Here is a 20,675-nt window from a genome sequence, read left to right on the forward strand (position 1 = left end):
TAATGGATTTAAAAGAGTTTTTAAGGGCAAAACATGCAACTTTTGTCAACACAAGTCACTAAAAATCATCATTGTCAACCTCCTGGTAGTGCAAGAGAACCATTCAAGAGATCGACAAACGTTTGTGCTTAATTTCATGACAATCCACCAAAACGTTGCCAGGACACAGGACATAAAAAAAATATTAAAAGATTTGAAAGAACCCAGTTTACAAACCATTGATGTGGTTCTACTTCTGCAACTTGTATTTATTTTAATCCATTCACTAAGCCTTTAATTAACCATTTAGCCCTTAAATGCATACGTTGATGTTTAATGCAAACAGTTTTCCACTGACTGATTTACTGTGGTTACAAAATGTTTCCTTTATGTAACATCTATAATTAAGCTCATTATAATTATGGCCAACGAGCTTTAATAAAGCCAACAGGTTAAAATAAACTTTAACACAGACAGCTCCATGTTCCCTCCACTCAACACTTAGTAACCGAAATGGAAAGCAGATTTTTTCAAACATATCCCATAAATGCTAAATGATACAAATTGTTCACGTACAGCAGCAGTCTGTGACATCGTTGTGGATGAGATAAATATGTCGATCTATGACTTCCATGTGTTTTTTTTGCTGCTGGGGCATTCAGCACCACACTAAAACTCTGCAGTTAGACATCTTGTTGTGAGTTTGTACGTGTTTGTTGTGCACTAGCTCTTTGTGATGAGAATCTTTCAACACTTTTTGTCAATGACTGCCTTGATCATTTCCACATTTCGAAAAACAGATCACAAAAATGGCTGAGACTTTCTTCCTCAATGTTTTGGACTAAAAGGGGCAGAGCCTCAGTATTTCCCATGACAGTTAAATGTGTCAGGATAGAACTATTCATGAAAAAACACTGATGGGCTTATTAAAAAAAGCTGCAAAGTGAGGACATACCCACACCAAATAACCCAAAATTACAGAACACTCTTGATGTTCTATGTAATGATTTGAGTTTTATATCTTGCCGATGATTTACTCAACACAGATGCGAGGGAGGAATGCTGAACCGTCACAGACTAAAGTTCTTCAATGGACTATTTTATCTTCCATAGACGACATGCAGCGTTACTGCCGTTTGTTTATGTTACACTATGTTATGTTGAACTGTTAACGCTTCGCAGATGATTTCAAATGACTTGTTTATATTTAATTGAGCATCTTGAGTAAATCCCTGGCCAAGTTTATGATTAATTAAACATGAGGTTATCGTTAATAGTGTAAACGCTTACCCGCAACATGCCTAATTACAGCTTCAACTTGTTAGGACCCAGCTAGGTAAAGTGGCACCTGCCTTACCAGCTACACCCAAATGGTGCCAAAAGGGACAAAATCCATGTTGTTCTGTTGGCTAAATGTTGGATCACTAATTGGGGTCCAAGGGATTCTCTCCTCAGAGGCCATACATAGCTCAGCCCAAACTAGCTTGGTTGATAAAGGGCTAAATACAGCGCTCCTAGTGTATGAATTTAGCCCACTAAGGACACATCCTGTTCCCATGATCGCTGTCTAAATGGGTGGTGGATCCTTTCTAGGCCATGTATTTTCTTCTGGTTTCCTCATGTGGGTCCCAACAACAACATACTTAATAGCTTACTCTAAGCCCATACCCAGTTAAATCCAGGTGAGGATCAAGTGGGTCCCAATTGGATGTGTTTGTGTATATGTGTGTTATGTGTGTGCGGTGTGTGGCGTGGGGTTGGGGGGTTGTAAGAGCCTGGCTCATTATATAATAAATGCCGTCACACCCAACAACAGGGTCACATTCTCCTGGGTCAATCTGGTCTGTTGTTTCACTTCAATTTTACTCATCTCTCACATGGAACTCCGTAGTACCACATACTGCTTACATTAGCACGTGGTTGTCTGGTGGTTTTTAACCAAACTGAGGTTAAACTGGTAAGATGACAATGCTTCTTTGGGCCAAAGTTTGGCTAAACCTAATTCCACCTTCAATGAATAATCAGGGACCAGGAGAAACACTGCGAAGAAGGGAGTGAGACAGCCAGAGACCCAGAGGCTGAAGTGACACAGTGAGCGAGTTCTTTGGTATGTCGGCTATAGAGTTACACTGGGACAAAAAGTGAAGCAGTGGAGCCCACTTTATAGACAAGTCTGACACGCCTCCCCTTTTATCTCCCTCACTGTTTGTCCCTCTTTCTCTCTCCCTAATCCCTCAACCTCTGCCACCCTGTTTATTTTCTTGAGTCGATTTGTGCGTGTTTATGTCAAAGAAAGTCTGAAATATTAGACACATGCAGTGAGGACTTTGTTTAACCTTGTTTTGGTTTTGTTTATGCACTTCTTTTTTTTTGTTCATGAGCATGATAAAGTTGTTTCTCTCCCCTTGAGAAACAGCATTTATGTTGAGGTACATTGCATGACAACAGAAATTAAATTAAATATGGGATATATAGGAAAAACAGAAGTACACCAGTCGCAAGCAAACAGACAAATTAGTGAAAATGCCAGAGTGATAAAAAAAGCTGAACCATCGGTGACAATTCAAGAAACAAATGTATGCGTATCTACAGGATCCTAATGATCTGCCCATAGATGTTATCATGTCTTTCCGTATTCTACCGAGTGCTCGGTTGGGAAACAAATTCCAAAATGTTTGTGCAGAGGGAACAACCTCATTACACAACGACACTGCTGACTCAAAGAAAATGAACACATAAAACAGTCACATCAAATCCGAGTCTTGCACATACGTCATATTTAATTTCTCCTGCCAGAAAAAGCAGCGAACAAAAGCAATGTGTAATTCAGCTGTAGGAAGAGTTGGACAGAAAGGAATTCTGACAACTGCCATTTTGGAGACAAAGGCACTTGTGTGTGGCACGTGGGGTCAGGCTGCTACCATGACTGCAAGTGGTTTTTGTGGAAGGACTCCAAAAGAGAATTCAATTTATAAAAGGCTTGCACTCGGACAACCAGGGGCCCTGTGGTCTAATGTGCATACCACAGAACTGCCAAGGACTTGGTTTCATTAAGACTTTTATCACATAATAATCACACCACTTTTCTCTCTTATGTAAGTTAGAGCCTAAGTTGTAACCGTTGCCCTTCTTTTCCAATTGGTGAACTCTGGCTTAGGGTTCATAGTCTTGTTTCTTTAAGGGTCAATGGAGTATTGGTCATGTAGGCCACAGAATGTCTCACAAACGGAGCGTTTTGAGATGCAGAAGAGTGTTATGATAACACATTGATTGAGATGACAGGAGGTGGAACTCAACTCCGGCAAAACTCAATTGGTTTTATTCCCACATTGGAACATTTTGTGCAACAGTGAAATCTTTCGTAAAAAAGTTGTTGTTGTAAAGTTGGCTGACATAAAAACAAAGCAGAGAGAGAGAGACTCAAAGACTTTATGTCAAACTTCTAAAAAGTCACTGTTGCTGCAGCTCCAAAGCCTTCATTTCAGGCTCAAATTGCTGCATTTTCCCACCAGCGCCGGTGCTGAAATAAACACACCAGCGGATCATCAGAGATCAGAAACTGGGTAAACCACACAAACAAAGAGGAGGGATAAACAAAACACTGATTAGGATCAGTTTATCTTGCAACTCTAGCATCCTCCTCTGATTAGAATCTCGGAGGAAAAAGGCTCAAGTATGCTGATATTCATGCTCTCTCTGACATCACCTCTTTCCTTTCACACAGTCAATATTTTCCTCATCCTTCTCTCTTCCTCTCTGGCATTTTCTCTCAGTGTGGGACTGGCACATTTGCATAAGATTCACAGACACATGAAAAGCACATTCCCCACATAAATTTGTTGTGAGCATGTAACAAGCTCAAGGCTGTGTCTTGGCTCCTTTTCTGCGCCTTCCAGTCACTTCAACTTAGACACACATCACACACTCCCAACAGCAGAACATACCAAGGACACAAACCAGCGCACAAATACACCCACACATGCAAATCACACTAACATGCTAAACATGTACGTAAAATACTGCAAAGGCACTATTTACATTTCTACAACCATTCCCAGTCTTTGTTGTCTCATGCAATGCTTTTCTCTCCCCCCCCCCCCCCCTTTGACTGACAGTCTCCCATCAGGGAGGCTTTCTGACAAATGGGGCCAAATGGAGTTGTGCCACTGTTGCTGCTGGCTCGGAGTCAGCTCTCCGAGGTTATTGCTTAGCTCTGCGCTTAGAGTGTTATTTATATCCACCATCACCAGACTAGTTTTAAGTGTTTGATGAACTTTTCATTTGCCATCTCTCCTCTGTGGGCTTCAGAAATCTTCAGCTTTTTTTTTATATCTGGGTGAGACAAAATGTAGTCCTCTATATATCGGTATTAAAAATACAGGCTGGATTTCTTGAATTAATCACTTCACTAAAGCTTCGCATGACTTCAAATTTTCTCAATAAAACTGCAAAAGAGGATCCAATTGAAAGAAGACAAAATGGTCCAGGACAGATCGCTATTACTGCTTTATTTTTACTATTGTGTAAATCAATATAGTTGTTCCGAACGCTGTTTAGTATATGCATTCTTGGGAACTTTCCTGGACTTCCTGCATCGTTACATGGGATACGCTGAATTTTACTCGGGGACTGGCAAGAAAATTCTGCATAAAGTCGGAATGAAAAGTTCTACTATTTGAATTCACCAGTGCAGCAACAGAATATCGCATTCAGCAGAGTGGAGACAAATATCTTGGTGTGTCGATGCTCCAAATATCTTATTCATAGTACATTACAATTCACTCATTCATAAATAAAGAACAACACAATGATCTCAAACTGTATCTGTATAATTATTTATTATAATTCATATTTTTTAACTGCGTAAGAACATTTTCCATCATACCTATTATAAGTTATCCTATGGAAATTACTCGCAGCAGCAGGATTTACTCGTTGCAGGAAAAAAGCACAAGCGAGGACAAGCCAACACTAATTAAAGCAGTTGGGAGGATGAATTGTTCCAGCTACATTTAGATGGGGTCAGGTCATAGGAACATTTATCTAAATATGTAGTGCCAACACAAATGTATCCTTGACCTCCTGGAACGACCACCCAGTCAAGTTTGTAGTAAATATACTTAGCTCTAAAAAGCCTCTTAACAGAGACCAACAGGGTCTCCTCCCTCTGTCCTCTCCCTCTCTCCTTTTCATGACTCTTTAATTCTCATTTGGATTATTTGCTGTAAAAACAATCTATTATGCAAATAGCCACAGCCATCCACTTGGCTGCATGATTGAGTACAAATGTATTAGCTTCAGGTTTTATTCCGTCTGTCTTCAGTCAATACTGAATTTACCAAACAGAAAGAGTGAAAAAAAAAAGCATTCAGCCAAGATTTCAGCACAAGCAACGTATTTTATTTTAATTTAAGGACAAGTATCAAATGCAACCAGTCTCGTCTGAATGTGGACACATTTGACAACATCATGACGTCCTGATCATGATGTATTCAGAGATGGAAAACCTTTCTATTCAACAAAACTAGAGGCCACTAATATCATCCGATATTAGCCGATACTAGAACATTTATTCACTAGTCAAATAGCATTTCATTTGAGTTTCATTGTAATATTACACCACAATTTCCCAGTTTGGGATCAATAAAGTAATCTATCTATCTATCTATCTATCTATCTATCTATCTATCTATCTTTTCAAATGTTTCATGTTATGTATGTCTTTGTAACCTGCTGCTGGATGCTTTGATTTCCCTCGGGATCAATAAAGTATCTATCTATCTATTACACTAGCAGTTCTCTTTCACCAGCAGTGTGTTATATGGATTACAACAAGCATTATCACCCTCCAGAGTGGTGATGAGACACTTCCCAGTTGAGTGTCCATCTTGTCTTCCTTATACTGTTTACCTTTTCCACAAGTGTTTGATAACTGCATTTGAGGAAACAACACAATAAATGTGTATATCTAAATCTATCTTTACATATCGAATAAAAATCTAAAAAATATATCGGCTGATATGTTGGTATTGCATTTTTTTCTCTCCTCAAAATCGATATCTGTATTGGCCCCAAAAATCTTGTATTGGTCGGGCCCTAAACAAAATATGTACATGTAAAAGCCCCATTCACTTCTCATTTCAAACTCAATTAACCCTCCAAAATTAAACGTTTCTAAAGCTTGTTGATAAAAGAAAAAGCTTTGCCACAACTCACAGCCAGTTTTTTTGTAACTAGACCTGATATTCATTTCCAGCCAAACAAATCTAGTGCTACATGCCGTGACCTTTGAGGGAGACTGACAAGCAGAGTTCCTTTTTAATTTTCGTGTGTTCATACAGTATAGACTTATTCTGATAGTGCCAAAAGCAGCTGGGACAGGAGAGCAACCATGTGGAACACTTGCCTACAGCTGCCCCACACAGACTGACTGCCCCAAATCACAGCATGAGGCAGTCTGCTCAATATCCTGAAGTCAACACTGACACTGGTACAAAACGCAATCAATACGCAATCTAGCTCTGCTTTGTTGTTACTGGCTGCTGGACGGGGAGTAGTTGAAAGAAACAGTCGGTGACAACTGACCAATGAAATGATTGCCAACGGGATGTTTTCATCCACAGGTCAGATTTGAACCGGGGCTGCCTGCTTTGAGGACTATAGCCTTTGTACACGGAGTGCACGACTAACCACTAGCCCACCCATGCAAGCTTCACTCCTCCAAGTGGACGTTGCCGGGTTCGAGTCTTACCAGTGTCTCTAACGGCTACAAGTTCAAGCAAGCAATGTTTAACAAGTTTGTCAAATATTCTAAGAGGTGATGAAATGTTGATATTTCTTCAAACTTTGTTGTTGTTGCCGCAAAGTGGACGAAGAACCTGTTGCGTTCGTAATAATCAGCCTAACGTGACAAAAAACAACAGCTCTGCACTTTTAGGCCTCTTAAAGTTCATTGTATTACTCCTAATCCGAAAGTTTAAAATCATTTTTCTCGGAATACTGTGGACATTTACACCCCAACCTTAAACCCAAGTCCTCTTAAAGACAAAAAAACACACTCTGAAGAAGCAGGACAGGCAAGAATGAACTCACTTGGATATATTTTTTTCCACTAAAGCTTGTCACCACACAGTCTAACACACCAAAATCATGTTTACATCTGGTTACAGATCAGACTAAACATCATGCCTTTATCAGTCTCTGAACCATTTAGACAACAACCATCCTGAAAGGCTGAAAGTCTCTTTTAAACAGAATCAATTGAATTTACCAAGACAAGGTTAACCCTGTAAAACTGAATTAAACTTCATAAGGTGACAGCCCAGTCCCTAAAATTACACATCCTGCACCACCCAGCTCCAGAGTCAGGCTAGATTTTAGCACATGACCACACAAGCAAGAATAAATCTTTCATTAAAAGCTGAACATTCTTCAAGACAAAGGCCTGCAGCGCTTTCCCCCCACAAAGACCACACTTTCATCTGGATAAAATCTGGGAAATTTAGGAATGTAGTCAGAAACCCTAATTCATGTTTTTTTTTTTTTTAAAAGCCCTCGTTTGTCACAGATGCTTTAAGACAAAACAAAAAAATCCCAATGGTTTAACCTCTTTACCATTAAGTTTTGCATAAGCAGATAAATATTGTCCCTGTTTTTTACTCCTCCAGTCAGGAACAGGCATTCAACCTTTCCCAACTAGGACAGTAACGTGGAGACCTATTTACATGTCAATGAGGGCCATGGGTGAGGATTTTGCCTCTCCTCGTCTCCACACTTCCTCTTATCTCTGTTTCTTCCTAAAGGCTAGTAGATGTCCTCAATTTGATGCAGGATAAAAGTTGAACTGCTTTCTATCGCTGCCCACACATATTTTACAAAAACTGGTGGTTCTCACTAAAGTTCACTAGTAAACTTGGAAAATCTTCAGTGATTGACGGCCTCACAGCTGATTGGTCAGAGAAATACTTGTAATGGGATTCTACATTGACACCTGAGAAAACTTGTGGGTGTCCTATTAAGGCATTCATGTGAATGATGTGTCAATAAACTAATGTGCAGATTTAGATCATAGTGACTACTGTTGAGAGTTATTTAACGTGACAACATGTGACCTTGTACCAATACCCTTCAGAATATTACATGAAGTGTGTAACAGAAGAAGGGCTTGGCCAGCATCAGCAATTGTTTGTTAAAGACAGGAAGAAGATGCAGTAAGAGGGGATGTGCTGTAGTCAGCAGGTTGCAGACAGGAGATCAACATCTACTTTATATGCTAAATATAAATACATGAATATAAAAAAAAAAAAAAAAAAGTATAGGCAGGCTGTCTCACTATAATCAACTGCAATCATGTCCGTGTGTTTGTGTGTGAGTGTAAGAGTGAAACTGATGCCTCAGGAAGCTTGAACTCTTCCTGAGACTCGTGAGCCTGAGGTGAGAATGTAATCGGATGATATCAGATTATTGCCCTTTCTACTCTCCCTTTTCTATTTATATTGCACTATTAGAAGGGGATCTTCTGAGGCCTGTACACTCTCAAACAAGACAGCAGAGTGGGAGATTGAAGAGAGACATTTATTGATACAGGGATGGTATGTTTACATTTTATTTTTGGGAAACCTTAGTGTGAAGGCAAGGAAAAGCTGAACGTTCCCACTTCTGTCTGTTAACAGAAGTTTTAAAGTCTCGGGAGATGGCTACATATGGTGAAGTTTCTTCTTTTGCCGTGTTCTTTCCCTTTTTCTTTGTCTTTCCTTCTCCATCATGGCAGAGAGCCCGGTGCATAAAGCGATGTGGCTTAGCGAAACTATGGTCTCTTGGAAATATGTTCTCTGTTGACTCATTCTGTTACCACATTCTTCATCAGCAGAGTCCTTCCCATCGGCCATAAAGACAAAACACCATCTTTTCTGGCCCAGTTAATAACACACCATTTTTCCCTGCCTTTTAACTATCTACTTTAGACTCTAGCATTTGGAGCAGAGGAGAAAAAGAAAAAAAAAGGGAGAGCAGCGGAAAATGAGGGGGACGAGAAAGCACTCTCACTGGCCTACAGAGCAGTCTAGATCCCCCTGGATTTATGTGTGTGCAGAACTCTCTCTTTCTATCTCTCCCACTTTCATTATTTTGTGTTGCTCTGCGTCTCTAACACAAACACCCACATGCTGCAACCGCTAAAATATATTTTTTTAAAATACAGATCCACATTACCATCACATTATCTTGCTGCTTTTGAACAGAAAACGGTACACCCACGGCCCCTCACATCTGCCACAGTTAATTATTCCATTCAAAAGAACAAGAGGAGAGCTTCCTGCTCTGCGAAGCTGAGATCAAAACAGCCAGATGGAAGAAGACAACTCTAGAGAGACATCATTCAACATTTTACATTTTTTTTTTTTTTAGCTACAACAAATCAAGAAACTTTATAACCTTGTTGAGATAGAACAGAAAGTACTTCAGGAAGTAGTGTCGTCAGCATAGTGTTGATTTCATCACATTGCGATGTAACACCCCTCACCCCTTGACCCCCTGCCCAAGAGGACACACTGAAGTCCCATTCATCTGACCACAGAGGGCCTAGTCAACAGCTTAAGAGCCAAATGGAGTAGCAAGCTAACAGAAAAACCATGTGACCCAACTCCCTTGTTCACAAACTTTTCCTACAGTTATCGCTCTGATCCTTTCTCATCTTCTTCTCCAAACCTCGCACTTCTAATCTCACTCACCATTCTCCGCCTCCGGTTGGGTGCTGGTGTCGGGGTCCATGTTAAATTCACAGCTTGATGAGCATGGAGATCATTACACCCATATCCTTAAGGCAAAGTCAGCTCTGTAACTGGACTGAAACTATTCCTACGACCAAACTGTTAAGTTTCTCTTGCCGTCTGCTCTCTACTGTTCTTCTCAGTCAGAGCTGCTGGCTCGGGTCTGGCCCCTGCAGCCTGCCAGCTCAGCTCAGACTGCTACCGCTATGTTACATCTGTCTGACCGAGCCCCTCTCTGGAGAGCCAGGAGAGAGAGAGAGAGAGAGAGAGAGAGAGAGAGAGAGAGAGAATAACGGAGCAACGGACGAGAGGGAGGAGAGAGAAAACGAGAGAGAGCGAGCAAGAGAGAAGCAGTTTCCACATTGTGGTGGAGAGAGAATGATAGAGAGAGAGAGAGAGAGAGAGAGAGAGAGAGGGAGGGAGATATGGGTGGAGAAGGCTGTGGCCATGCTGAATGTTTCCACTTTGATCAATTTTACACCCTCAGCATATTTTTTTCTCATCACAAAGAGAACTTAGTATTATAAGTTTGGAAAACATTCACACGTCAGAGGACTTTAGGGACTTAAACAGTGATGCAGCCTGGACTTGAACAATGGGTGGACTCAAACAACGTGACCCGTTTGGCACAATCTGCCACAGCAAGCAGCATGTGCCACTTAAGCCGACATGAATTGAGAGCTTGTGTGGCAAAATACACAAGAGAATGTTTATGACTTGTTCTTTAAAAATAAGTGAAATATGAAATAAAATTAAGTTTGTTGCCGATGAACCGTATGAATATAATCGTAGAATGGACTAATGACAAGTTAGATAACCAAGAGCTAAGTTCACATATGCATCAGAAAAGAAAAACTAAGTATTTTAGGAGAGTAAACACAAAAGGAAAAGATGATAAGGAGACATCATCAAAGATGCTGCATTAAGTCATTTGGCCCCATTATGTAGTGGTTATTTATCTTTGCTTTGGTTATATTGTTGTTTTCCCTAATGATTCCATCAGAGTTGCAAATTAAGTTTTTCCACTTCTTGCTATTAAGTGGGATTATTGACCCAAAAAAACAATGTTACAAGTGGGCACCAACAAGACTGTCAGAGATTGTCAATTGCTTGGTAGAGATTGGGTGACAAAATAAACACTTTCAAAGTTTAAATCATAATAATTAGAACTAGCTACAGTCATTGTGTTAGCATCTCAGAAATACTTTAAATATTGTGGTTCCATTTTTCCCCCTCTGGTGGGCATGGTTGGCAGTGTCTGATGCATTGATCGCTATAGGGCAGGAAGTATTTATGGCATTTACAGCTTGAAAGCTGTTAACTGAAATCAAAGTTGAAATTTAAAAATTGAATACGAATACCTTGCAATTTGTAACACTTCCTTTTTTAAATCTCTATTTCTAGATTAGTAATTTTACTGCTCATCCTGAAGAAAACGCATTACTACATCATCTACTGCTCCTTTTTTTTTTTTTTTTTTTTTTTTTTTTTAAATCAGCTGATATGGATGTTGCTTCCATCCGCCGCTCCCTACGATCTTCTTGTCCTTTCATCAAAAGAACACGGCCAAATGGACCCCTGCCAAAGACTACTTTAATCTCAGCTGCCCCAGGTCCTCAATGAGTTATAGCCTCACATATCTGAGATGTTTTGAGGTCATCAGATCTGTAAGACAAGACACTGACGAGGCAAAACAATCCATCAGTTAGTGGTGCTTACACTAAAGACTACATTGACTGGCAACAAGTCAACAAACACCATTGTGGTTCATATAAGCTAATGAGGCTGAGTACAGCAGGTCTTTGTCAAATTATGTGAGGCACTCTTTATCTTTTCTAAAAGGTTGCAGTCTCCATGAAAATAAAATGAAAAAACTGAAAAATAGGCCAACATGATAGCATCTCTGAAAATCCCAGAGGTTTCCAAAGCAACATCGAGGGGGGAAAAAAAAACTGTTTTTCAGTCAAATTAAGTGTATTTGTTCTGGTGGGAGTGAAGCAGCACCCTTCGTCTGCAACATGTTTGTGCCAAAACCTTGACGTGAACAAAAGCAGAGAGGAAACAGCCACTCTCTGTTCATTCGGAGGATGAGAAGAGATGAGAGCAATCTCTGATTCGCTGTGGATTCCGATTCATCTACGTGTCGTATTTATTCATCACGCTGCTTGCGTAGAGCCTGTGTCACACAAGGATAAGAGCAGGTGGGGCCTACAGTGATGAATAATTTAGTATAACACAGAACATGCATGTGTGTGGTAGTGTTGTGATACAGGTGTGTGCACAAACACACACACACACACACACTAATGCAACTTTAAAGTTGAGACATTAACAAGTGCACTACAACATGTATTACTGTGGATAAGATTGAATACATTGATTGACACTTTGTTAGGCTCAATAGTGTTTTTGTTAAAGAGTTTGTTCATATTAATGAAAGTTAGCGTATCAGACGTGAACGTAACCAATATTATGTCAGCCACTGGTTTATGGACTTCTGTTTTGAGGCCTCTGGTTCGGCATTTTAGTTTTTATTATGATGGAATCTTGATTATTATTTTTTTGGCCCCAGAAATGATCATGAGTGGAAGGGGGGGGGGTGAGGTTAAAGACGAGGTAGCTATGGGGGAACACCATGTTTTCAGCAAGATGCATTCCTGATTCAAGATAACAGTGATATCAAGTGTAAAAATCCAAAAGACAGGCTATAATAAAAATATACTGATGAAAAAGTGAACAGTGAAGTCCTTACAGTGTCTTTTAGTAAAACCAAACAGATAGAAGATTTATTTTCAAGTAGGAATTGAAGTTCCACGCAGCCACCACCTAGCAACATGTTGCTTGCATGTGGTTCTCTTTGTTCCAGTGTGATCTTGTAGTTCTCCTGTGATCTTGTAATCCTGTGTGTAGAGCTGCTCATGGCTGCGATCACATACCAGAAACTTACCCAGTGGGGTAGGGCGCAAGCTGTCTGATGGTGCAAACCCGAGGGACTTATGGAATGCAGCGCTCTTGGACTATGTGGAAACTGACTCTTTGGTACCAAGGTAATCGCCCCCCTGCTGGCTACAAGAAGAATGCAGGTTTGGGGTACTTTCTAATGGGCTTTACTTTTCAGACATTGACACCAAGTCCAAAAACTATGAAGTCTATGGAGATGATACTTCGCACTTAACAATCATCATATCAAACTGTTTGCCACTAGTTCAGTAAGATCAGTCAGTACTGCTCCTAGTCTGTGAACAATTCTTTGCATTATTTTGCAATGCTTGTGGAATCACATCCAGACGCATAGAAAGTCAGGTGATATAGAAATTAAGCTTCATGAATATTCGTCTGTGGATATCATTTGATTCAACACTTAATGTGTGAGAACAGCTTCACAGTACAATGCTCACACTGTACAATGTAATAATGTATTGTAATGTATTCTTGCTAGCATGCAGAAAAAGTGAAGCCCGACTATGGAAATCTGAATCAGCAGAATTCAGAAATTATCTATCATCATCATTGTGGAAAAGTTTCAGGATGCCATCGGCAGAGTCGCAGAGGAACCCTGTAATTAGTGAACTAGCTGGCAGACTGTGTTTGTTATTTCAGCCTCTGTCTCCTCTCAGATCAACAAAATCAACCAAATCATAGATGCAGCAAAATGGTACGTCTTCCGTCTCTTTTCACCATCATGTCATCACTTGTTTCAAAGTGAATTGATGGTGTGTGTGATTTGGCACGGAGCGTTTCCAGCATGAAATCGTCCTTGTATTTTTTGAATGCCGAACTTGAGCTATGCAGGGAACTTTGGGTTCCAGCCATAACTTTGAGGCGATTACAAGGACATCACCGCTCATCTCATCATCTACAAGAATTTGACCTCACTTTGGAGATATGGGGTAAGATAGAAAAAGACAAGTAGCCAAAGACAGTGTAGTTAAGAAGAAAACTTGAGCTGCACAGATAAAACAAATGGTGAAAACACTTGGATGTGATATCTTAAAAGTATTTTACAGTATCAGTATCAAATAAAAAGGCTTGAAAGACAAATATTTTCTTAAATATGTTTCCTCAAGTGGACTGCTAATGCTCAGTTGAATGGGTTTCTGTGATGTTCAAGGGTTAATTAAAATCACTAAATCTAAATCTTTGCAACAAATCCTGAGCAGGGGCTCTGCAGAAAGCCTCATTCTCATCCAGCACAACGCTTACCAAAATCACAAAGAACAATGCAAGAATTTTGGCTTAAAATGTACTTACAGAAGAACTTTAGTTAAGCTCAAACTTACTAAATGTTTTGTCTAAAGACAGAAAGCATCAACACCGGCAGGTCTAAATAGAGCCTTTACTAAATGCTCTGTACAGTCCTGTGTTAGTGCAATAGTGTAAATTTATAGCTGGGTTGTATTAGGTTACATTCCAGCTGAAAAACCCAGCAACAGTTACTGTGACATACAATTGCTTGGTTATCAAAGCCTAGCGCCCCCTTGTGCCTCATTCTGACTGTTTTCTACATGCACATTCCCAGATGTCACCGGTTTACACTGAGCTTAATCATCTTGTCAATATATGAGAATGAATATACTTACACAGCCTGATAGATATTACATTGTTGAAATATTACATTGTCATAAAAGCAACAGGGGAAATGCAACATGACACCTGCTGTTAGAAAGAGACCAAAACATTTGAATGGGTGTAAGCTCAAGTGGTTTGTGTGAGGCATGGGGAGTGCAGAGAAGTGCTATGAAGCAGCAAGCTCTCCATCTAGTGGATATGAGGTAGAAGAAAAGCGATTCAGCAATTTTAAAAAGGCTCACTCAGGCGTGTGAGCAATGCACAGCTCACTTGCACGTGTGAGTGGTTGGCTGCTGATGTCACTGAGAAGGAAAAAGTGCTTCTCTTATGTTACACCACCCCTTTGACCCTTTGATTAGACCAAGCTTCTGCATAAGGCTGACTTTCAGTTAACAGTGGAAGCTTTAGAAATAGTAGTCTCAGGAGTCTTAATAATAAATTATATTTTTAATGTCCATAATCATGTTAAGGAAGTGTTTCGAATTTAATTTCAAGTTCATTAATTATTCTAATTTAAATTAAACGGTTTCAAGGATTCTATTAAAGTTTTTGCAGTATCTGAATGTGTGCATGTGCATGTGTGTGTGCGTGTGTGCGTGTCTGCTTAAACACTGCAGAGGAATGTCCTCGGGCTACTCACCGCTCCCAGTGGACAGCTGGCTGTGGAACTCGGGAAACTGTGTCTCCACGGGAACGCTGATGGTGCGTCGAAGGAGATGGACCTTGCCTGATGCAGAGCGCCTCTCCTGCAAAAACAAGGGATGGATCTGCTATGACAAAAGGGAGAGGAAAAGAAAGGAGACAAAAGACATAGAGCAAGAAATTCAAGACGGATAAAAGGCTAAGCAAATTTAACAACATGTGCAGAGACAAAGTGGGAAAACAGAGAAAACTGATAGCACACAGCGAACGAGGAGAAAAATGGGGGCTGCTAGAAATGCACAAAGAAGAGTCCTTATCTAGGTCGTCGTGGTTTTATTCTGGACACTTTGTTTAATGCTGTGTAGAAGCAAATAGCACACAATAGCTGTACAGCTTCTGATATTGGATCATTGGGTAAAACAGGCCGTACATTAGCAGCACATCAGTCTGTGTCAGCCCACATCTTCCTATAGCTCGCATACAGAATGTTTGGCTCCAAAAGATTAGCCTGACAAAGGAGAAAAGGATGACCGCAGGGACAAGGTGTTGACTGGAAGAAGAAGAAAAAGGGGCCTGATGTCCTCCATGAGGAGTGATAATGGCTTATCGAACATCCTCACACAACCTGCATGGCTTACTTCACCGTCCCTCTGTTTCAGTGTCCATCTGTTTATCTCTCTAATAGTCACTTCTTTTCTTTTCTCAAGGGTTTAAGGACAGCTGTCTGTGATGTAAAGACAGTGTCTGGTCCTCTGACACATTATGACTAAGCAAGATAAGCCTGTAATTTGAGTGTCACTTTTCCCTACAACAATCCTCTCAGGAACACACACTAATACAGCGATGGCAAGGTTATCAGGCTTCTTGTACCTGGCCTAAACCAGGGATCATCTTTGGCTTTATTATAAGGTAGCCGCTAAAAGCTGACAATTTGAAACATCCACGAGGCAGACGCCTACTTGCATTCCTTTTTACAACATTTGCACTTGCATCGAAAGGTATAAGCAAAAAATAAACAAAGATTCAAATTGACTCGTCAGTGTTCCAGATCACAGAGGTTAGATATGCAAATGAAACCAACCCAGGGATCATAACTGGAACAAACACTGAATGAAGAAGTTTCATTTGTAGTCGCTTAGTTAATTAGGTTAGGAACGTCTGTGTTACATGAAGGAGTTACAGTTTCCCCTTACGTCCCTCCCCCTTGAAAGTGTTTAACTGGTATGTTTTTTAAAACCTGAATTAAGCAGTTTAATGCTTCAGAGACAGCCAGTTGAGCTGCTGCTAACTCAAGCTCGCAGCTAATTAAAATCCAAATTCAAATAGAGTGCCACGTATGTTAGATGTCTGTCCAACAGACTTATTGAAAGTGTATAAACTTGAGTCTTTATGTCGAAAAAGAAGACTCGTGCAGGCTGATGCATGAGTTTCGCGAGGCCGTACAGCTTTGTATGAACAGGCAACCGGCTGATAAAAATCCTGCGTTGTGTACAGCCCTTCTGTTTCGCAATAATCTATCAATATATTCAATTTCCAGATTGTCTAATTATATATTTGAAATAGTTGGTGACAAGATATTTGCTTGCATTAAGATGCCTGTAATATTAACGGTGAAGAAAAACACATAGGACACAGTTACAAACTAATCTACTACTCCCTGCTTCTTCAATAATGATAGCATTTGCATGATTATACTGATTGCATTAAGATGGTAAAGCCCATTAGCATTGAAGCTACATTTAAACACTGGTAATGCCCCTTCAAAAGTCCTCAATCCAGCAGGACATTTGACTGTTAGCTATGGCATTAAAAACTTCTCCATCCTGAATCGTTAGCCCCCTCTACAGGCAGTCATGTGCAGCATCAGAAATGTAAAGGAGGACAATGATTTTCCAGAGGTGAAATTCATGGAACCAGGGGGAAAAGTTAAAGCAACACACTGAAGGTGAAAATGAGAAAAGACAAGACTTTAGAAACCCCTCTAGAATTACACTTTTCTTTCATTTTTACTACCTTGATATTGCAGCACTCAAGAAACGTGCCTCACCTGCTGAATCCAGAGATTGTTATCTCCTCTTGCACAATTCTGCAATAACTCTGAGTTTTTCCTTTGTTACTGTTACTACGTATTTTCATGAATTCATTCATCTTGATAATTTTGTGGACATATCTTTAAATTGTTTCAACCATCTAAGAGTAATTCTTCTTTTAGGTTTGTGAAGCAAACGTAAAAGAAATGTGTAAGAGACCTCATAGCAGCAGTTATATTTGGATTGGAGCCAAGTGTCTGTTGTGAACTGAAAAAGGAAATGTGACTCTGAGACTGAAGAAATGTACATGTCTGATATTTACGAGTCAAGGTGATGCAGGGCTCCAGACTAGTGGGCACTAGTGGGCCTAACTTTTTTTTTTTTTTTTAGGTGCACCAGCACAAAATTTAGGTGCACCCTATAAGGTCACCTTTTTAATCACTCTCCATAACTTTCATATAATGTGAATGATTTTTAAACAAGAATAAGGTGTAGAGCAGGGGTGACAAAGTCCTATTGGGTCGGGGGCCGGATTTGTTCAAACGAGACCTCAAGTGGGCCGGACTAATTTTGTAGACATCACTATAACTCAACACATCGATGTATAGGCTAATGTATGATTAAAAAAAAAAAAAAAAAAGACAAAAAAAGGTACTTAAAAAGTACAGTAAGCAGAGGGGTTCACTCCGTCATTGCAAACTGCATGTTGACACATGGAAATATTTAAATGTACCACATTACAGAAGAAAACATCAATAATTGTGTTTTGTTTGAGATTATTATATTATGTTTTAATATTGCTGTTCAAGGTTATAGAAACTTTGACACAGGTTATTCTACCTGAACTGGGATCAGTGCATTACGAGGGAGAGAGAGAATCATGATGAGGGACAGTCATTAGTTAAGACTACATTCTACTACGAAAGACAACAGCAGCATTAGATGCTCACTGTAATGCTGCACTTCATGCTGAATTGTCAGAGTACAAGTGAACCATGAACACAAGGAACAGAAACAGGACCATGGCTTGAGAGAAAAAAAAATGTCTGCATCATCGGGGGAAGCACAAAAATAAAATTCCAACAAAACAAGAAGTGAGAAAAACACAATAAAACACGGTATGAAAGAACAAAAAGACAGAAACAACTGAGAAACAAATGGCTCTTTTATAAAAACCCCTAGAGCAAAAACCCAAACTTCACAGGCAAAAATCAATCCAAACTTTTGCAGAGGGACTCTTCAAGTGTTGCTGAACACAATGGATTTTCTTTCCTCTTATTTTGGAGAAGTATATTCACTATAGTGCTTGTTCAAGGTGGTACAGAAAGGAGAGAATTACAGGCTACATATAAGCAGATGGAGCAAATGAAGACTAAATTATGTTGTAATACTGAATAATAAATCACTGAAGATTCAAATATTTAGCATGTATCCATATTCCTCTAAAAAATATTTTATTTTGAAATCACGAGAGTTGTTTGGCAATTAAATATATGTCTCAGCATCACAAATAGAAGAAGCCAATGGGCATTTCAAACTGTTCTCATTTTTTATTTGTCGCCAAATCTGAATATTCAGCGGACTTCAAAGGTCCGTTTGCTGTTATAGACATGAATGTATTATGGATTGAATGTTTACAGATTTATTACAAAGAATGCAGAACACCAACACAATTTGATTCTTCATAGGATGTTCAAGGCTTTTTTTCATATTAATATTGCTTTTGACAAAAAGGCATTTCAAAATGGAGAACTCTCTGGTGCTCTTTCTTTCTTTCTTTCTTGGAGAATAAAGAGTTGCTGAAATGTTCCTCAGAAGTGCACGTAAATGTTTGACCTGGACTGTTTGATTGCTTTTTGGATGCTCCGACCCGCTCTGCAGGAAAGTGTTTATCTTGAGGTTGTGTCACTGTTTTGATCAGCAGTTTGCTGACATCAAAGAAACCCAGCCCTGCTACAGGTGACCTTTCAGAGTCTGAGTCTCCAGATGGAGGCATTTAAAAGCTGTTGTTCTTTGCTTCTGGGAAACTAAAACGCACTCTGGTGGAAAGGCTGCCAATGGGTCGATTCAAATAATTCCCCCCTGCAATTATTGCTCCATTTCAACACGGCACACCTCAGTACTCGCAGAAAAAAGGAAAATCTAAGGAACAGACTTTTGCCTCGGTTACAGCAGTCATGTGGGTATGCAAAAAGGGTTTTTAAACTTGAATAACAAGGTGCACTTCTATCCATGTTCTTGCACAAGATGCTATATTCCAAAGGGGAGCAGAGTTCTGTTCCAGATATTGTGTAGAACTTGAGCATTAATAAATGAAGGAGGATGAGTTTAGAAATTCACCAATGAAGCTGCTGTTTGTTTTCAGATAAGGCTAGCACAATGACTTGTATCTTATAAAAACAGGCGTTTATGTAATTCAGCCTTTTTTAAGAATCCCTTATTTTGATTTTACGTAATCATTTTGCAATTTCTTTTTATTTCTGGCTGATTGGATTTTAGTTAAACTTGTCTTATCTTATCATAAATTATCCCCTTAATTTGTTTTATGTGCTTGGATCATTGTTGTATTGTCACTATGCAAACTTCTCAAAGGTGTGATACAAATAAAGTTATCATAAAGACTATGATTAACTGCACATCATGAGATGAACTGAATTTTTTTTTTACTTTCTTATTCATTGCAAAAGCCTCCATGAAATATTAAATACTATTTTTGTGCTGTTCATCTCTGCACTTTGGCAGGTTCAGCCCCAGACACTAAAGTGTTATTGGCAATCATAGCAGAAGGTGCTTGCAGAAATGGCCAAAATATGGGGTTTAAAACTCAGAAACTGAAGGAACTGAAAAGCTTCAGTGTCTTAATTCAGGGACATCATCCTGTCAAGACCCAGCCTACAAAGAACACTGCCTTCACAGCCTGTGTAGACGGCTCAGTTGGAACTGAAATGAGATGGTCTGGTTCTATGGCGGATTCCCCGTTTCATTCACCAGCTGTTCCTGCCTTTACCCTGAACTTTCTAAGTGCCGCCATTGTTGCCTAGCAACCTCAACAGCTGTACTGTGACTAGCTGATGTAGAACACACTAATTATTATCACCAAACATTTCCTCCACAAATGGGGATTTATTTTAAGACAAGATCACTGTTCTGAATCTTTTGAACTATTAACTATATTGAACAACATTTAGTCGTGTTTTGTGTCTTATATTAGATCATGCTTGGTCTGTAATTGAATATGCTGTAGTATGCGCGTAATTGAAATTTCAGACTTTGATTATAAATAAAGGTCTTCAAAGAAAACAAAAGATAACACAATGAATCCTGGGAGTTGGGCCATGAAGGAAGCACCGGATGGATCCCTCAAAAGCTAGGGGAAAGAAGGATGCATTCATTTGCTGCATTTGAAGGAGCCCTCGAAATGGGACAGCCTTTGACCCACTGCTGTGATGTACTCCGCCTTTAATGCACACTCTGAAGGTAGCAGCTTTTGAATTGGGGCATAGCCAGAGACTCGCATTAAAGTTGCTGTTTTGAACACTCACACTTGCCCCTCATTGCGTTTGTTGAGAGAATCATCTCAGTGCAGGTCAGTTTGCACTTCACATGAAGGTGAAGAGTTATTCATACATTTGCATAAAGGGGGGCGTAGCTGAGTTGTTGAAAGGTGGGTGTGTAGTAGCCATTTGCT

At 39.7% G+C, this 20,675-nt stretch overlaps 1 protein-coding gene across 5 annotated transcripts in view; it reads right to left on the reverse strand.

Moving 5' to 3' along the window:
- Positions 1 to 20,675, reverse strand: part of LOC109984448 (disabled homolog 2-interacting protein-like) — a 158,924-nt gene that overhangs the window by 123,504 nt on the left and 14,745 nt on the right. For 3 of the 5 annotated variants that reach the window (XM_065965886.1, XM_065965885.1, XM_065965887.1), the window contains exon 3: positions 14,956 to 15,082. In XM_065965886.1, the coding sequence (XP_065821958.1) occupies positions 14,956 to 15,082 (127 nt within the window). Of the gene's footprint in view, positions 1 to 9,707; positions 10,004 to 14,955; positions 15,083 to 20,675 lie in introns of those variants that run through there. The other 2 variants (XM_065965889.1, XM_065965891.1) reach the window with 2 other exon arrangements.

The sequence above is a fragment of the Labrus bergylta genome, chromosome 17, assembly GCF_963930695.1.
Source record: "Labrus bergylta chromosome 17, fLabBer1.1, whole genome shotgun sequence".
Lineage (NCBI taxonomy): Eukaryota > Metazoa > Chordata > Actinopteri > Labriformes > Labridae > Labrus > Labrus bergylta.